Here is a 15,435-nt window from a genome sequence, read left to right on the forward strand (position 1 = left end):
CACAATGGAAACCAAGGCTAGAACATAACGTATACTAAACAAATTGGAACACAGCTAATATTATTTAGAACATTTCTGCTAGTATAAGACAACTGTATTTTCATATAACCTTCAGCTGGTATGTACACTAATACAAAGATCAGCATCATCCATTGACTAGGATTCACCATCATGGACATTCTTTAACTTGCATTGCAGTCTTCAAATTGTCACTTACTATCGCTCTGTAAATCAATAGCCAAATTCAACAGTTGGACAAGACTACTCCCATCACATCCTGCCTCACGGTCGATCTTGATCAGGAAATCTTTATCCAGTCGTTGAGTGAGATCAGGGTGGTGCAAGTCATAAAAGAGAAACATAAAGCAGCTCACTGGGAACAGTAAAAACCGCCCAATTACTGCTTGACAGCAAAGTGGAAGATCACGCACATGACCGGCCACCTCACATGCCGTTCGATAAGTGCTGATATACTCTTCATCCAGGGTGACATCTCCAAATACTTCAGTGAGCACTATATCTGGTACGGTCGCTAGGTTGGCGATGATCTGTGGTAGGTTGCTCTTGACAACCCTTGTGAAGAAATCTACAGACAGCGAATAATACACAAGAAAAACAAGACACATTGTTGTAACCACTATGTCTGGTCCAATAGTGTGTGTGTGTTTTTTCATGTGTATGTGTGTGTGTGTTTGTGTACCGTAAAGTCCGGTGCAAATGCCCACCGCATTGTGCAAGATCTGCTGGCCTGTACGCACTGACCCCATGCACTGTCACTCCCACTGTACGAAAGTGCATCTCACACCGTGGCGCAAAGAGCGCTTTTCCTACGTTAAACAATGTCCACTTGCCTGGTTTCAAAGTCTCTTTGGGCACGAGCTACGAGCTAGCTCGTAGTGATTTTATGATGTTGTTTGTTGTATTTCGCAAATCCAAATGGGTTTTACTTCCGAATAACAAGGTAGCAAAGAGCAGAGTATTGCAGGAACCAAATATACTTCTGACGGTGTTTCAAGCCATCATTTCCAAATCACGCAACACGCAAAGGCAAGGGTTTTTCTCGAGCACTTTAGAGTTTTCAACAAGTTGATAGCGACTTTGTAGCTGTAGCTTTTGTGACATCTCCCCTGTTCGACTTGCAACTGCAATACTGCGACCGGTCAAGTCGTCGAATGACGCTTCATCAGAACAATAACCGTTTCGTTCTGAAAGCTCAACATTGTCACATTCATGGCACTGCAGAAATTTCATGATTTGAAAACCGAAACAATGGAGAACGAACTTTTAGGAGACTTCGCTTCTCAACTCCAAACTCCAAAAACGGTCTCTTCACTGCGATTCAAATTCAAATTTACATTTACATTACTGTACGCCCAATTTTCCGGCCTGGCCCATCATCAGGAGAACGAACTACAATAACAAAGACGACTCATTTATCGGATGCAAAGGAAATCCCGACCGAAGTGTTTCTTTGCAGCAAGATAATGACAATCGCTTTTGCACAGGATCCTGGTAAGACATAGGCACTGTGTAGGCATTACAGTCGTTCTTGTACGCATTCGACCTTCATGCCAGTTTTCTACAACTAAACTGACCTGAAAAAGAATAGTATGGACCCGCTGGGGCGAGCGTTTGCTGCGACGTGGGCGTTTGCATCAGACTTTATGTATACACGCATGTGTGTGCGTGCGTGTGTGTGTATTTGTGTGTGTCCCTGTGTGTCCCATATGGCACAGTGGACTGTGCAGTCGATTTCCAATCCAGAGGTTGCGGGTTCAATTCCCGACGATTATGGTTGCACACGTCTTTCTTCTCTTTCTCATTCTCCTAGCTCTTCTTTCATAATCCTGGGTGGCTACCAACAGCCAGTGTATGTCGGGGGATGTGGTGTGGCGTGTGTGTCTGTTCAGGTGACTCTACTCTCTCATGCATTCAGTGTTATAATTACTATCCAGCTCTGTCCGACTTGTGTTCAGTTGCCTGCATGCTCCAGTTTGTGTTTGTCTAGGATCTGCTGTGTGCGTTTCATCTCTCTGTTATGTCTGTAGTGATCTTGTGTCTTGGTGCCTGAGGCGCGCTTGCTGTCACGCATTCATGTATTCATGCTCTGATGTCTAGACTTTCACTTTGCGGGTGCGCTGCGTGCGTGTGCCGGCTCTTTTCCCGTGTATCTATGCATTATGTTGCTACACTACAGTTCCGGCTTATAGTTCCGTTTTGAGTCGGACTTTTGACTTTAGTTTTCTCAGCTGTTGCTGTTGTTGTGCTTTTTAGTTTTTCAAGTCAGATTCCTTTTTCCTTCTCTGTTGTTGCTCATGATTATCAAGACTGTAAAAGTATGGAAGTAAGACAATAACTCCAGTGTGAGTTTATGAGCTATTGTTGGTAGTTTGGGTGCTTGCATCCAAACATCTGGTCCTTCGAGCCGGATCAGTGGATCCGAATCGGTTCGAGAGTTGTCATTTCGTAGATCTACCAGTGCAGTGATTAGAGAAATGGCGGAACCTAGAAAAAGTAGCAGGAGCACGAAAGGTGTTCCCCCAGTAAGGTTCAGAGAGCCTGAGGCAGAGCTAGACGGTACGAAGAGTAGTGTCTCTTCCCTGACATCGTCCGCTTCCTCTACTGCTTCCAGGCGTCGCAGAGCGGAGTTGAAGGCGGCGGTGCAGCTAGCAAAGCTGGAGCAGGAGTTTGAAGTCCAGCAGCTCAAGCGACAGAAAAGAATCCTGCAGCTGGAGCTAGACGCCGAGTTGGCTTCCATTGAAGGAGACGAACTAGAGTCAGAGGGACGTCCGGAGGAGACGGAGCCGTCCACTGACGCGTCATTTCAGACCTGCGCTGAGAGCCTGGCGTTGCTTGCGCGGAAGATGGCGGCGTCTGATGATGAGACTGACGATGACGACCAGGCAGTCACGGAGCGAAGCGTCTCCGCTGGTCCTCCCGCTGCAGGTTTTGTAGCTCAAGCGTTCAAAACCGACGACCGGTTGAACGGGGAGCTCAAGTCTGAGACTCTCCAGAGCCGTGGCGTTTCTCGCCTTGATGGAGATGGCTCCACCGCAGACAAAGCGACCGAACAGCAGGACAGCGTTCCTGCTGAAACACAAGTGTCCACCCCTGTCGGTGTTGACAGGACGCCAGCTCCGGTCGCTGTAGGGCTTGACAAGCCTAGTGGTAGTAGTATGGAGATTACTCCAGTAGTACAAGGTCATTTGGGAAGATCGTGGCCTCAGGCAGCTTCAGATACAGCACGTGGAAAAGCTGACAGAGTGAGCAGCTGGGTACAGGGCGTTCAGAGTGCACCCTTCAGTGGTATCAGCCAACATCAGATCCAGCCACTGGAACTACCCAAGTTTGATGGTTCACAGAAGAACTACATCAGGTGGAGGCAGAAGTTTCTGAGGCTGGTGGACGACGACCACATGGTCTCAGAAGATTACAAGATGGCCCGTCTAAGGGAAGCTCTAGAAGGTGGCACGGCCGATGACCTGATTGCGGATCTGCTGGATGGCCCTGGCGCATACAGCGCTGCGCTCAAGGAGCTAGATGAGTGGTATGGGAGTAATGACCGCGAGCTCGAGCGCCAACAGCAGGAACTTCTAGCACTTCCACGGATCACCTCAGAAAGGGACTCCGACAAGCTGCAGCAGTTGGCCGTCAGACTGCGGAATGTTCTGTTGAACATGTCAACTGCCAGTTTAACACCAGGCCGTGATCTTTACATCACAATCACGCAGAAGCTTCCCCGCGGGATGTTGACGAGGTTTGTCGAGTCTCATGACGATTCTTTAACGAACGTGAAGACACTATCCACCTGGTTGATGAAGCGAGTGCACACCCTGCGTCAAGTTGATGCCAGGCTGACCGAGTCTGACCAAGATCAGAAGAAGCCTGCACTGTCCAAGCCACCGCAGCGTCCAGCTCAGAACCGACCATGGAACCCTAGGGGGGGCGGAGCGATCGTATGCTGCCGGTCCCCCCAAGCAGAGTGCACAGTGCCTGAAGTGCAGCGGCAGTCACCCCCTGGAGCGGTGTCCTGCCTTTGAGAAGATGTCTGTCCCTGATCGCTGGCAGCTAGTCAAGAGCAGTAGTCTGTGCATCTGCTGTTTCCGGCCCGGGCACAGAGCGTACAAGTGTGACACCGGCAAGTGTACGGTCTGTCAGAAGACGCATCATGCTATGCTGCACATAGAGCAAAAAGGGAGCGCTTCCAACACACGCACCACCGCAGGAGCGTCCGCCAACGGCACGCCTACAAGCGAGAAGGTGACCTACCATGCCAGTGCAGACTCAGTCCTGCACCCGTCTAGCAGCACAACGTTCATCGATGATGGGATCTCATTCATGACTGTGCCAGTATTGCTGAAGAACGAGGACCGAGTGGTCGAGTGTACTGCTCTCTTCGACTCTGGGTCGACAGCCAGCTACATCCAGAAGGACGTTGCAGATCTTCTTGGCATCCAGCCAGCATCGCAACCACTGAAGGTCCAGACGCTAGGAGGGAACAGCGTCAGCACAGATGCAACCCAGTCGACAATCACCATCTCCAGCATCGACGGGAGCTATGTTTCCTCATTGAACGCTTGGGTCTTGCCACAGGTAACTGGAGACTCCAACATCATCGAGTGGCACGCGCGCAAGAGTAGTTGGGACCACCTACGAGAGATCGACTTCCCAGTCTCCCATAGTAAGAAGATTGGTATCCTCATCGGCCTCAATGCTACGCCGCTCCACAAGGCTCTGGAGGAGAGATGTGGCCTACCCGGCAGTCCAGTGGCACGACTCACCCCGCTCGGTTGGGTGTGCTACGGCCCGACATCAGCTCAGGCTGACCCAGCTCGTGTGGCCACCCATTGTGCTGTCCGTCTACCGAGTGACAGCGTGGAGCAGGCGGACGATCGCTTGGACGACCTGGTGAAAGACTTATGGAATGTCGAGAGTGTCGGTCTCGGAGTCAGCCCAACGTACCGAACGCCAGCCGAACAGGAAGCAGAAGCCATGACGACCGCGACCTTGTCGTATAGCGGTGGGCGGTACTGTGTCGGCATCCCATGGCGCAGCGCGGATGGCCCGAAGGTGCGGAACAACCGGCCAATGGCAGAGCGCCGTCTCCGTAGCCAAGAAAGAAGTCTTGAACAGAAGCCGCACATCGCGGCAGAGTACAACCGCGTCCTTGTATCGCACATGGCAAAAGGGTACATTAGGCAAGTGCCAGCAGAAGAGGTAGCTGCGGATGGAGAAGATCAGTGGTTCGTTCCGCACTTCCCCATCGTTCGCCAAGACAAGGTCACCACCAAGGTGCGGGTGGTGTTCGACGCGGCCGTCTCTTGGAGTGGATGTAACCTCAACGAGGAGATGCACGCAGGCCCACCACTGCAGAGCGACCTTGTACACATCCTGCTACGGTTTTGTATGGAGCCAGTGGCAATCGTCGCCGACATCAGCGAGATGTTCCTTCAAGTTGGCCTCCGGCCAGACGACAGGAAGTACACCAGATTCCTGTGGCGAAAGGACAACAACAGCGAGCCCGAAGTCTTTGAGTTCAACAGACTGGTTTTCGGGATGAAGGCATCGCCCTACCTCGCCACCAGAGCGTTGCGACAAACGGCGGAGGATTTCTCCAGCAGTGACCGAGACGACAGCATCGACATTCCAGCGCTGGTCAACAAGGCTTTCTACGTCGATGATCTTCTACACGCTACCCAGGACGAGTCCCAGGCAGTAGAGATTCAGCAGAAGTTGGACGCAACACTCAGCAAAGGCGGCTTCCACTTGCGCAAGTGGCACAGTAATTCAGCAGCCGTGCTCGACGCTATCCCACCAGCAGACAGAGCACCCCAAGCCCAGGTCATGTTAGAAGACGCGGCTTGCAACGCACCGCCTGTTTCCAAGACTCTTGGAGTGACCTGGATGGCAGACAAGGATCAGTTCACGTTTGTGTATAACGCGCCAGCCGAGGACTATGCCATCACGAAGAGATCGGTCCTGCGGAAGATGGCGACGATCTTTGACCCGCGCGGCCAGCTGCTACCGTTCACCATCAGAGCGCGGATCCTGTTTCAAGAGGCCTGTATTGCCGGCCATGGTTGGGATGACCCTCTCAGCACAACAGAGGTGAAGAAGTGGAAGACGTGGTTCGCGGAGCTACCGGACCTCACCTCAGTGTCAGTTGACCGTTGCTTCAAACTTGCAGGAGCACTCCCACAACCATGTGCCACTGAGGTTCACACCTTCACGGACGCGTCCGATGCAGCGTTCGCTGCGGCATCGTATGTGCGAGTCACCTACCCAGACGGACAAGTGAAGGTCACGCTGTGCATGGCAAAGAGTCGTCCAACGCCAATCAAGAAGATGTCAATTCCGAAGCTCGAGTTGAAGGCAGCGGCCCTGGGCGTACGTTTGAGCACGGAGGTCGCCACAGCTCTTGACATCCCAGTAGCGCACCACTTCTTCTGGACGGACAACATGAATGTTCTGTTCTGGGTGCGTTCTCACAGTCGCAAGTCAAACCCAGCAGACCTCCCAACACGCGGAATGACAGCTTCAAGTCTCGCAGCGTGTGACGAGTGGTGGCAAGGCCCGAGTTTCTTGCAAGCGCCGCCGTCAGAATGGCCGAACCGTGACATCGTTGTGCCGACGAATTTGCCTGGAGAAACCAAGCGCCACCAAGCATCGTCCCTGCTAGCCACCGGTCCGAGCATTGACCGCCTCCAACCAGATCGATACAGTTCCTGGATTCGCCTGAAGCGTGTCACTGCGTGGTGCAGAAGGTTCTTTCGGCACGCCAGCAAAGGGAAATGCTGCAGGCAGGACACACCGCAGACTGGAGGATCGGCAGCGGTGGAAGGCACCATGGTGTCCCTCGAATACCAGCGTACGAGAAAACCGCAGAAGTTTCTCGTGCAGCCCCTCACAGTTACTGAACTGGAGTCAGCTGAAGATGTGTGGTTCGCTAAGGCTCAGCAAGACGAGTTCAATGAGACGATTGAAGCGTGTAGAAGTCAGCGGCCCATCCCGGCGTCAAGTCCACTGCTACGCCTACAACCGGTTCTGGATGACAGCAACCCTCAGCTACTGCGGATGGACGGCAGGTTGAGCACGGCACATCACCTTCCCAGCAGCCTCCGTAGGCCCGTCATTCTGCCAACGAAGCATCCGGTCACAGCCCTTGTAATCGCTCATGAGGGTGCGGCTCACAATCACACTGCTGGCGTCAACCACCTGTTGTCGACCCTGAACTCGAAGTTCTGGATTGTACATGGCCCAGCGGCAGTGAAAAGGCACCGGAGCCAGTGTACGGCCTGCAAGAAGATTTGGGCGAAGCCTGCTCAACAGCTGATGGCACCACTACCCGACTTCCGCACCGAGGAGCCTTTCCGAGCTTTCAGTCGGGTGGGCGTGGATTACGCCGGACCCTTTCTGACGAAGCAAGGGAGAGGAAGAAGTCGAGCAAAGCGCTATCTCTGCTTGATGACGTGTCTTCAGAGCAGAGCAGTTCATCTTGAGATGGCGTATGGCTTGGACACGGAGAGCTTTCTGCTGGCATTCACCAGGTTCGCGAAGAGAAGAGGTGTACCGGATCTCGTCGTGTCCGACAATGGTACCAACTTTGTGTCAGCCGAGCGTGAGCTACGAGAAGCCATCGAAAGCCTCAAGAACAGCCAGATTGCCGCTACCATGGCCTGCAAAGGCGTGGAGTGGAGGTTCAATCCGCCACGCTCACCGCATCACGGCGGGGTCTTCGAAGCAATGGTCAAGTGTGCCAAGAGAGCGTTGGTCGGCATCTTGCACAATGCTGTGTGTTCTGATGAGGAGCTCCAGACTGCCTTCACCACTGTTGAGGCTCAGCTCAATCGTCGACCTCTAACGGCCCAGAGTGGAGATGGACAAGACCCGGAGCCGCTAACACCCTCGCACTTTCTAGCGGGATCGACGACCGTGATGACCGCGGTCGAGGAAGATGGCCAGGCGTACCACCTCAAAGCCTGGAGGGTGTTGCAGAGCTGTTTAGCCGCGGTCTGGAAGCGCTGGCTACAAGAGATGGTCCCAAAGTTGAACATACGTCAACGATGGCAGAAGAGCCTTCCCAACATCCGGATTGGAGACGTGGTGCTTGTCCTGGACGCGCACACTCCTCGCGGCCAGTGGCCTCTCGGGAGGATCGAAGCGATCTACCCAGGCACCGACGGAAGAACACGTGTTGTCGACGTGAAGGTGAAAGGGAAGCAATACCGCCGACCTATCACTGTGCTCATCCCGATAGATGCGGTGCGCACTCCCTGAGCAGAAGAGTTACGGCAGCTATTGCGTTTTGCACCACTCATTAGGTATGACAATCTGTGCTGTGTGCATGATACTTGTTAAGTCTGATAGAAGGCTATAGAACTAACTTTAGGGTCATTCTTATTCTGCGATAGAGAAGATTACGCTCTACCTCTCTTGTTTACGCTCTACTTCTTTGTTGCTTGTTCGTGAAGCTACAGACGATTAGTACATTGCGATTTAGAGTGTTTTCGTTCCCATTCTGCTTATGGTCCCTCAAGGAGGGGGTGAGTTTGACTTGCCGGGCACATGCTGCCACTGCTTACCAGAGGTCACTGTCTGGATCTCCGCTATCTTCACACCGACGTCTTGATGTTCAGGTGACTCTACTCTCTCATGCATTCAGTGTTATAATTACTATCCAGCTCTGTCCGACTTGTGTTCAGTTGCCTGCATGCTCCAGTTTGTGTTTGTCTAGGATCTGCTGTGTGCGTTTCATCTCTCTGTTATGTCTGTAGTGATCTTGTGTCTTGGTGCCTGAGGCGCGCTTGCTGTCACGCATTCATGTATTCATGCTCTGATGTCTAGACTTTCACTTTGCGGGTGCGCTGCGTGCGTGTGCCGGCTCTTTTCCCGTGTATCTATGCATTATGTTGCTACACTACAGTTCCGGCTTATAGTTCCGTTTTGAGTCGGACTTTTGACTTTAGTTTTCTCAGCTGTTGCTGTTGTTGTGCTTTTTAGTTTTTCAAGTCAGATTCCTTTTTCCTTCTCTGTTGTTGCTCATGATTATCAAGACTGTAAAAGTATGGAAGTAAGACAATAACTCCAGTGTGAGTTTATGAGCTATTGTTGGTAGTTTGGGTGCTTGCATCCAAACAGTGTCCAAAAAAATGATAAAATGGAAAAATGAAAAATAGGGATTAACTGGCCAGAATACACCACTTTAATCAGCTGTGTGATGGATACCAGGCTAAAATTAGTGGCGGTCAATTCATCAGCCTTGAAAGCTGTTGAATGGTGTAATTCCAGCATAAGTTGCTATTTCTAATAAAAACTGTTCGCTATCATCGCTTCCGCGATGGGCAGGTCTGAGGTCTGAGGGTGTGTGTGTGTATGGAAAAATGAGAAATAGGGATTCACTGGCCAGAAAAAGTCACTTCAAACAGCTGTGTGGTGGATACCAGGCTAAAAATAGTGGCGGTCAATTCATCAGCCTTGCCAGCTGTTGAATGGTGTAATCCCAGCACAAGTTGCCAAGTCTACCATAGCTGTTCGCTATCATCGCTTCCCCGATGAGCATGTCTGGTGTGTGTGTGTGTGTGTGCACGTGGTATGAAAAATCCTGGGTGGTCAGTCCCAACAGCCAGTACATGGTGGAATATGTGGTGTGATGTGTGCTGGAAAAAACGAAAATGAAAAAGTCACAGAGGGGTTCACTGGCCAGAAATGGCCTCTTCAAATAGCTGTGTGGTGTAGACAAGGCTCAGGATAATGGCGGTCAATTCTTCAGCCTTGTAAGCTGTTCAATGGTGCAATCCCAGCACAAGTTGCTACGGCTTCTGCTGTAGCATCGCTATCATCTCCTCGGTGATGGGCGTCAAAACTCAAAAGGGCAAAAAAGGTGCATGTGGTGTGTGTGTGCACGTGGTGTGTGTGTGTGTGTGTGTGTGTGTGTGTGTGTGTGTGTGTGTGTGTGTGTGCATGCAGTGTCACCGTGTGTGTGTGCACGTGGTGTGGCACAAGCATAGCAAGGCACAGCTAAACACAAGAGTTTGAGTTGGGCTATATGGTTGCTGGTGTTGAACAACTGGTGTCAATTGATCAGAGCATGGAATGTCATGAGCTATACGTATACCCATATCCACACAGACTGTACATACACTGTATTACCATAACAAAGACTGCATTTGACCTGCACACTAGGAAATAATATGCTGTATACAAATAGGTATGTTGTACATGCTGCTGCGTTTGTGTCACTCTGTTGCGGCCTGCTGCCGCGTTTTTGCTGTGTTTTTGTCACCCCTTTGTACATGCTGCTGCACCGTCTTCTGGCCCACCAATGTACACACTTTTCCGTACTTGTTGCCGGTTTTTTTGACTTTGTCTGAATGTCATCTTCATACTTCCGCCACCCCACCGCAATGTGCGCATATATTTTCCATAGTATAAGTTTGTCATGTTACCTTAAACTGGCCACATTGCCATTGCTGACAGGATCAGTATATACTTGAGAGACACGATCTACCTAGCAAGAGTAATCTGAAGGCTTTTCTACTCTTACAGTGCAGGAGCTTGAAAAAAACACTTCAATTCGACACTGCGTGCTGCAGGCTAGTTCTGCGCCGGCTTCCGTGCATAGCAGCTTGTGCGTACAGGACCTCGCGATCCCAGCAGTGCGTACAGGTTTTCCATGCACGGGCCCACATGTCGGGCATGCGTGCACTAGCTGCGCAAACTGGTTTGCGTGCAAAGCCCAGAGGCACGGAAGTTGAAAGTTTCACACATCGAATGACTCACTTCCTTTTGTGTGTGTCTGTGTCACTCGATGTTGATTATATTGGAGAGGGTTTGAGTCCCCATTAGCTTGAGTCATCATAAAACGTCCGCTATGAAAGATGTCTTTTCTCTCTCTAGATACCTGCATCCGATTTTTGACGTACTGTTCAGCCAATGTCAAGGAATGATTGCTCACAGACTCTTTAAAAATAAGTGCACATTTCGGTGGTGCGGAGGAAGTATATTTTTAGACTACATTTGAACTCAGGCAAAATGTGCACTAATATAATAATAGAACTTTCGGGTAGCCTTGAGTATTGCAAATGACTGTATTGGTTGACAATTTGACTGTATACAGCATATTTGACATACATGCTCAGTTTTAGTCTAAACTCCATGTAGCGTAACAAAGATTGATGGATCTTTGCACCAAACAATACTTGGCATCAGTTGATCAAGTAAAGATCTACACGTCTCGTTATTAAACTTACATAGCACGATTACACTATAGTGAGTGCAATCATGTTCATTTCAGTACTTTTGTACAGACATGTATTGACTAAAACCCGTGACACGATGGTACAATGCATGAGTTGTAATTATCCTACATCAGCTCAACTACGTTTTTCATTCCCATTGATGGTATGCCAGTTCTACAGTCCATTCATAAAAAGGATGGTCCCTGGCTCTGGCGAGCTCCCCTATTTGGCGATTTTCGTGAAATTATCGTAGACAGCGCAGTGCTGCGGTATTTGAAATTTGTAACCTGGTCCAAATAGGGTACCTGAACCGGGGTTCGAACTGCACAATTCACTGTTGCAAGCGGGTTCAAACGGCCTGGATTTTGATGGATTTCCCAAATCAGTGTTTTTGGGGCAAAACCTGGCCGAAATCCCATTCTTCTTATGGCTTGCCTTTTGGACAAATAGACTTCAGAAACAAAATTAGAATAGGATTTCATAGGGATTGCAGAAAATATTCTAAAAGGTTTGTCCCATTTATGGCCAAAGGCTAGAAGTCCATCTTTTTATGAATATACTGTAGTTCTACTCTACAGAATAGAATGCATGATCTTGTATAATGTTGTAACAAGCACCAGCATAACATTACACATAACATGTATGTAAAGATTTCTTCAATGTACAGTATTGCACTTGCTATCTTCATTTACAAGGTGTATACGAGTATGCAACAGGTATACTTATGCTATGATACTTATGCAGCATACATGTCACAATACCACAAACGCACTATTGTGCTCACTATTTCATATTTCCCACTTCTTTGTCTGTATAGATCATTCAGATTATTCCATCAACTATAGAACAGCGCATGCTCCAGTGGTTCCTGTCTTCCAATACTTCTTCTCATAGTAATACTCATGAGACTACAAGATAGTCTTCTGAGAGTGCTTAGGGAAAGTATTGGGTTGCCAGAGCAGCTAACAAGTGTAGTGGTGCAATTACACGTGTATGAAGTATGAACTTTACATACAAAATGCCATGAAATCATTGCACTACTCCCCTGCTTAAATAAACTGGATACAAGTGTTAGAACTAACTTTATGGCAATCTTTTACTTACATGGATCCTTGACATCTTCATCAGGATGATCATTCTTACGAGCTTGCCAAATTCTCTCCAGCAGTCCACCAACAGCAACATTGGACGGGAAAGTTGAAGACTGAATGTCTTGAATGAAGTTCTGGACACCTGATTGCCCTCTCTTGTAGCAAGTAACACAGCTAACATATCCGGCTAACATATCCACTTCTGAACTCCTGTTGGTTTTAACAAACTCCTTCCAACTCATCACATATCCCCTCAGCGTGGGATCTCTGCTGATACGTGGATGATGTTCATCAATTGCCATGACGGCTTTCTTGAATGCTTCATGTGTAATCTGGCATTGAGCTATGTCATGCCATGCTGGCAGGACAACATCATCCCAGAAGTCAAACGGCATTGTTCTAAACACAAAGTTATACAAAACACAAAACAAAAACAAACAAACTCTGAAACAGAATCTTTTCTTTTCTGATAGTGGATGAATTTGCTGAAAGAGAATTCAAGTATGAATGACAATCAACCAGAAGACCGGCCGCTGTACAGTGTAACACAATACCATGTACCATGTATATTGTTAACATCCCCCCCCCCCCCCCACACACACACGACAAAGGCCCATATGTATGGAGACAAATACTGCCATGCATGCACACCATACCACCACCCAATACACTGTCACTGCTGGTTCTCCATAGCCACACACCGGTATGTAAAACTCACATAATTCATTTTTGGTCAACTGAACACACTTCACCTACAACACAGTCCTCTGTTCTACACCACTACTGTTCATATGTACACACAATCATTTCACTAGATCAAGGGTAAAAGATATTCATGGTTCAAGTGATACTCAGTTTGACTGAGTTTTGCGAATCTGCAGGAACTCCACCACCCTCTATGGATCAAGGGTGCAGATGCAGATTTTAAAGTGATGGGAGGTGAGTTGATCACTGATCAGACCCACAACCAAAGAGGTCAAAATCAGAAAATCCCATTCTCTGCATTCATGGTGAACTCCATTGTATGTAAACACTCTGTGAATGACAAGAGGCAGGGGTGTTGGAATGTATGTTAGAATGGTACTGTCAGCCATCTGAAGTACAATTTACTCGTGGGGTTCGGGTGGTTCCTATGAAAATTTCGAAATTTAGACCCCAGATCAGTGTGTTTTATTGATTCACAGGGTACCCGGGATGAAGAGTGGTACGGTCAATACCATAGTGACCGTAGCGTGTCCGACGCCCTGCAAGAGGTTCATGTATAAGGTTTTGTGAAATATTACAATAGAGACGGATATACAAGTACTTGAGTACAGGGGAAGTATGCATCAGTTTGAGGACAGTGTTGAGGGTCAGAAATGTTCTGAGCAAGTGCTTCTAAAACTAAAACAAATTCACGGTTCCGAGTTTTCCGCATTCGTAGGAAAACCACCACCCTTCAAGGATCAAGGCTCTTCAAGCATGACGTCAATAGAACTGCGATGGCCCTTGTGAAGTTGTGAATCGCATTATCTTTTGCATTTGTCATTTCCCTATATCTCTGCACTACTGTTGTAGTACGTTCCATAGAGTGAATTTGACTTGCAATACAACTACATGTAGGTATCGTTAACACGGGTTTTCTTCACGTCTTGAAAATCTAAATCAATTCTCCACATAGGATAACTCCAACCCATCTTGCCAGCCTGGCAATAACTGACTGTACTGCTTGAAGGTTTCAAGGTCTACCCCTCGAGTCTTAGTCATGTGACATTTTTACATAGTGTATACATGCACAGAACGTCCTTACCGTAAATACTGGATAGCTGCAGATACAGTGCAGCTTCGGTTTTCCAGCACAAGTCACACTAGTGGCTTATCATCACCACATCACGCTGACTCGATCGAGAGAAAACAACGCAACGATGTTACCGTTGTCGTTTAGACCTCGTTGTCACCGACGGACACACGAACCGACAATGATTTTTTTCGGTGATACTGAACAGGTCTACTTTCTCTGGTTCTGGGACAAGGGTATGCTGCCCAGGAGACTACAGTGTACAAAACTGCTATCAAACACAATGGTCCTGTACCTCTTCTTTGCAGATGAACGGACCGGTAATAACTGCGTCTTCACCAAACACACACACACACATACCGACGCAGGTGCAGTTCAGATGCTACGGGAACAGCTACATGTATGATGATTTCCGTAGTGGCCGGCTTGGGTCGTTGGTGGCTACCGCGTCCCGGTACGCGGTGGGTCGATCCGAAGGCCGTTGGTTACGGACTGAGCCGGTTTGGCGCCTTCTTTCTGGCCTTGGGCCTAAGGCCCAGTAAGGGCAGTAAGGGGACTAACTAATACTTACTTAGGCCAGGGAGAGGGGGGCATGCATTCATTGCACTTTGCAGTGGCCACGTGAGATTCGCAGTCTCTGCCACTGTGCCAGTGCAAGACTAGAATGTAGTAACCATGGTAACTAGGCGGGGTAATTTCATTCGTTGCTATGGTGAATCATGTATTGTGAAAACAAGAGTACATGAAAACCAGAGTGTGCAGCGTGGGGCCTTTTCTGCTATGGCCCTAGTATGGGTGTCTGTCACGGCGAAATTCCGTGATTACATCATATTTGGCCCAGATCTGAGGCGGGAAATGGCGTAGTGCATACAACTGAGCTGCAGTTGTGCAGAAAGAGACCTGCTTGAATCCTGCTTGTACGCACTACATCACTAAAATGATGTAATCACGGAATTTCGCCGTGACAGCAACCCATCCGAGCTGCACACTCTGGTTTTCATGTACTCTTGGTGAAAATGACACGAAAAAGGCCAACACTTGCTTGGGATACAGCATCGGCTACAGCCAAATGATTTTCTAATTAATTTTCCCTAAACTCCAAGGCAATCACTGAAACATACAGTATGATTCACTTCTCCAACCCCAACAACGGTCTGTCTCTTCACTGCGAAAAAACATTCCACCAAATGTTCGGGACTGGCCCTTCATTAGGCTGAAAACACAAAAAATCCGGAGCCCACAGTCTCTACATAAGTCACATACATACTGTAGCGGACATGGAAATCCAGTCGATTGACCGGGGCCGGCGCCCTCAGTCTGTACAGAACGC

At 48.9% G+C, this 15,435-nt stretch overlaps 1 protein-coding gene across 1 annotated transcript; it reads right to left on the minus strand.

Annotated features, from left to right (window-relative positions):
- Positions 1 to 90: 90 nt before the first annotated feature.
- LOC135816681 (uncharacterized) lies at positions 91 to 14,625 on the minus strand. The gene is made up of 3 exons (XM_065329816.1): positions 14,118 to 14,625; positions 12,342 to 12,727; positions 91 to 586 (listed from the first exon to the last, which is right to left on the minus strand). Exons 2-3 carry the CDS (start codon positions 12,721 to 12,723, stop codon positions 210 to 212), a joined length of 759 nt encoding a protein of 252 aa, XP_065185888.1. The 5' UTR covers positions 12,724 to 12,727; positions 14,118 to 14,625; the 3' UTR covers positions 91 to 209.
- Between the last annotated feature and the right edge of the window lie 810 nt (positions 14,626 to 15,435).

Source organism: Sycon ciliatum, chromosome 5 (assembly GCF_964019385.1).
Source record: "Sycon ciliatum chromosome 5, ocSycCili1.1, whole genome shotgun sequence".
NCBI classification, from domain to species: domain Eukaryota; kingdom Metazoa; phylum Porifera; class Calcarea; order Leucosolenida; family Sycettidae; genus Sycon; species Sycon ciliatum.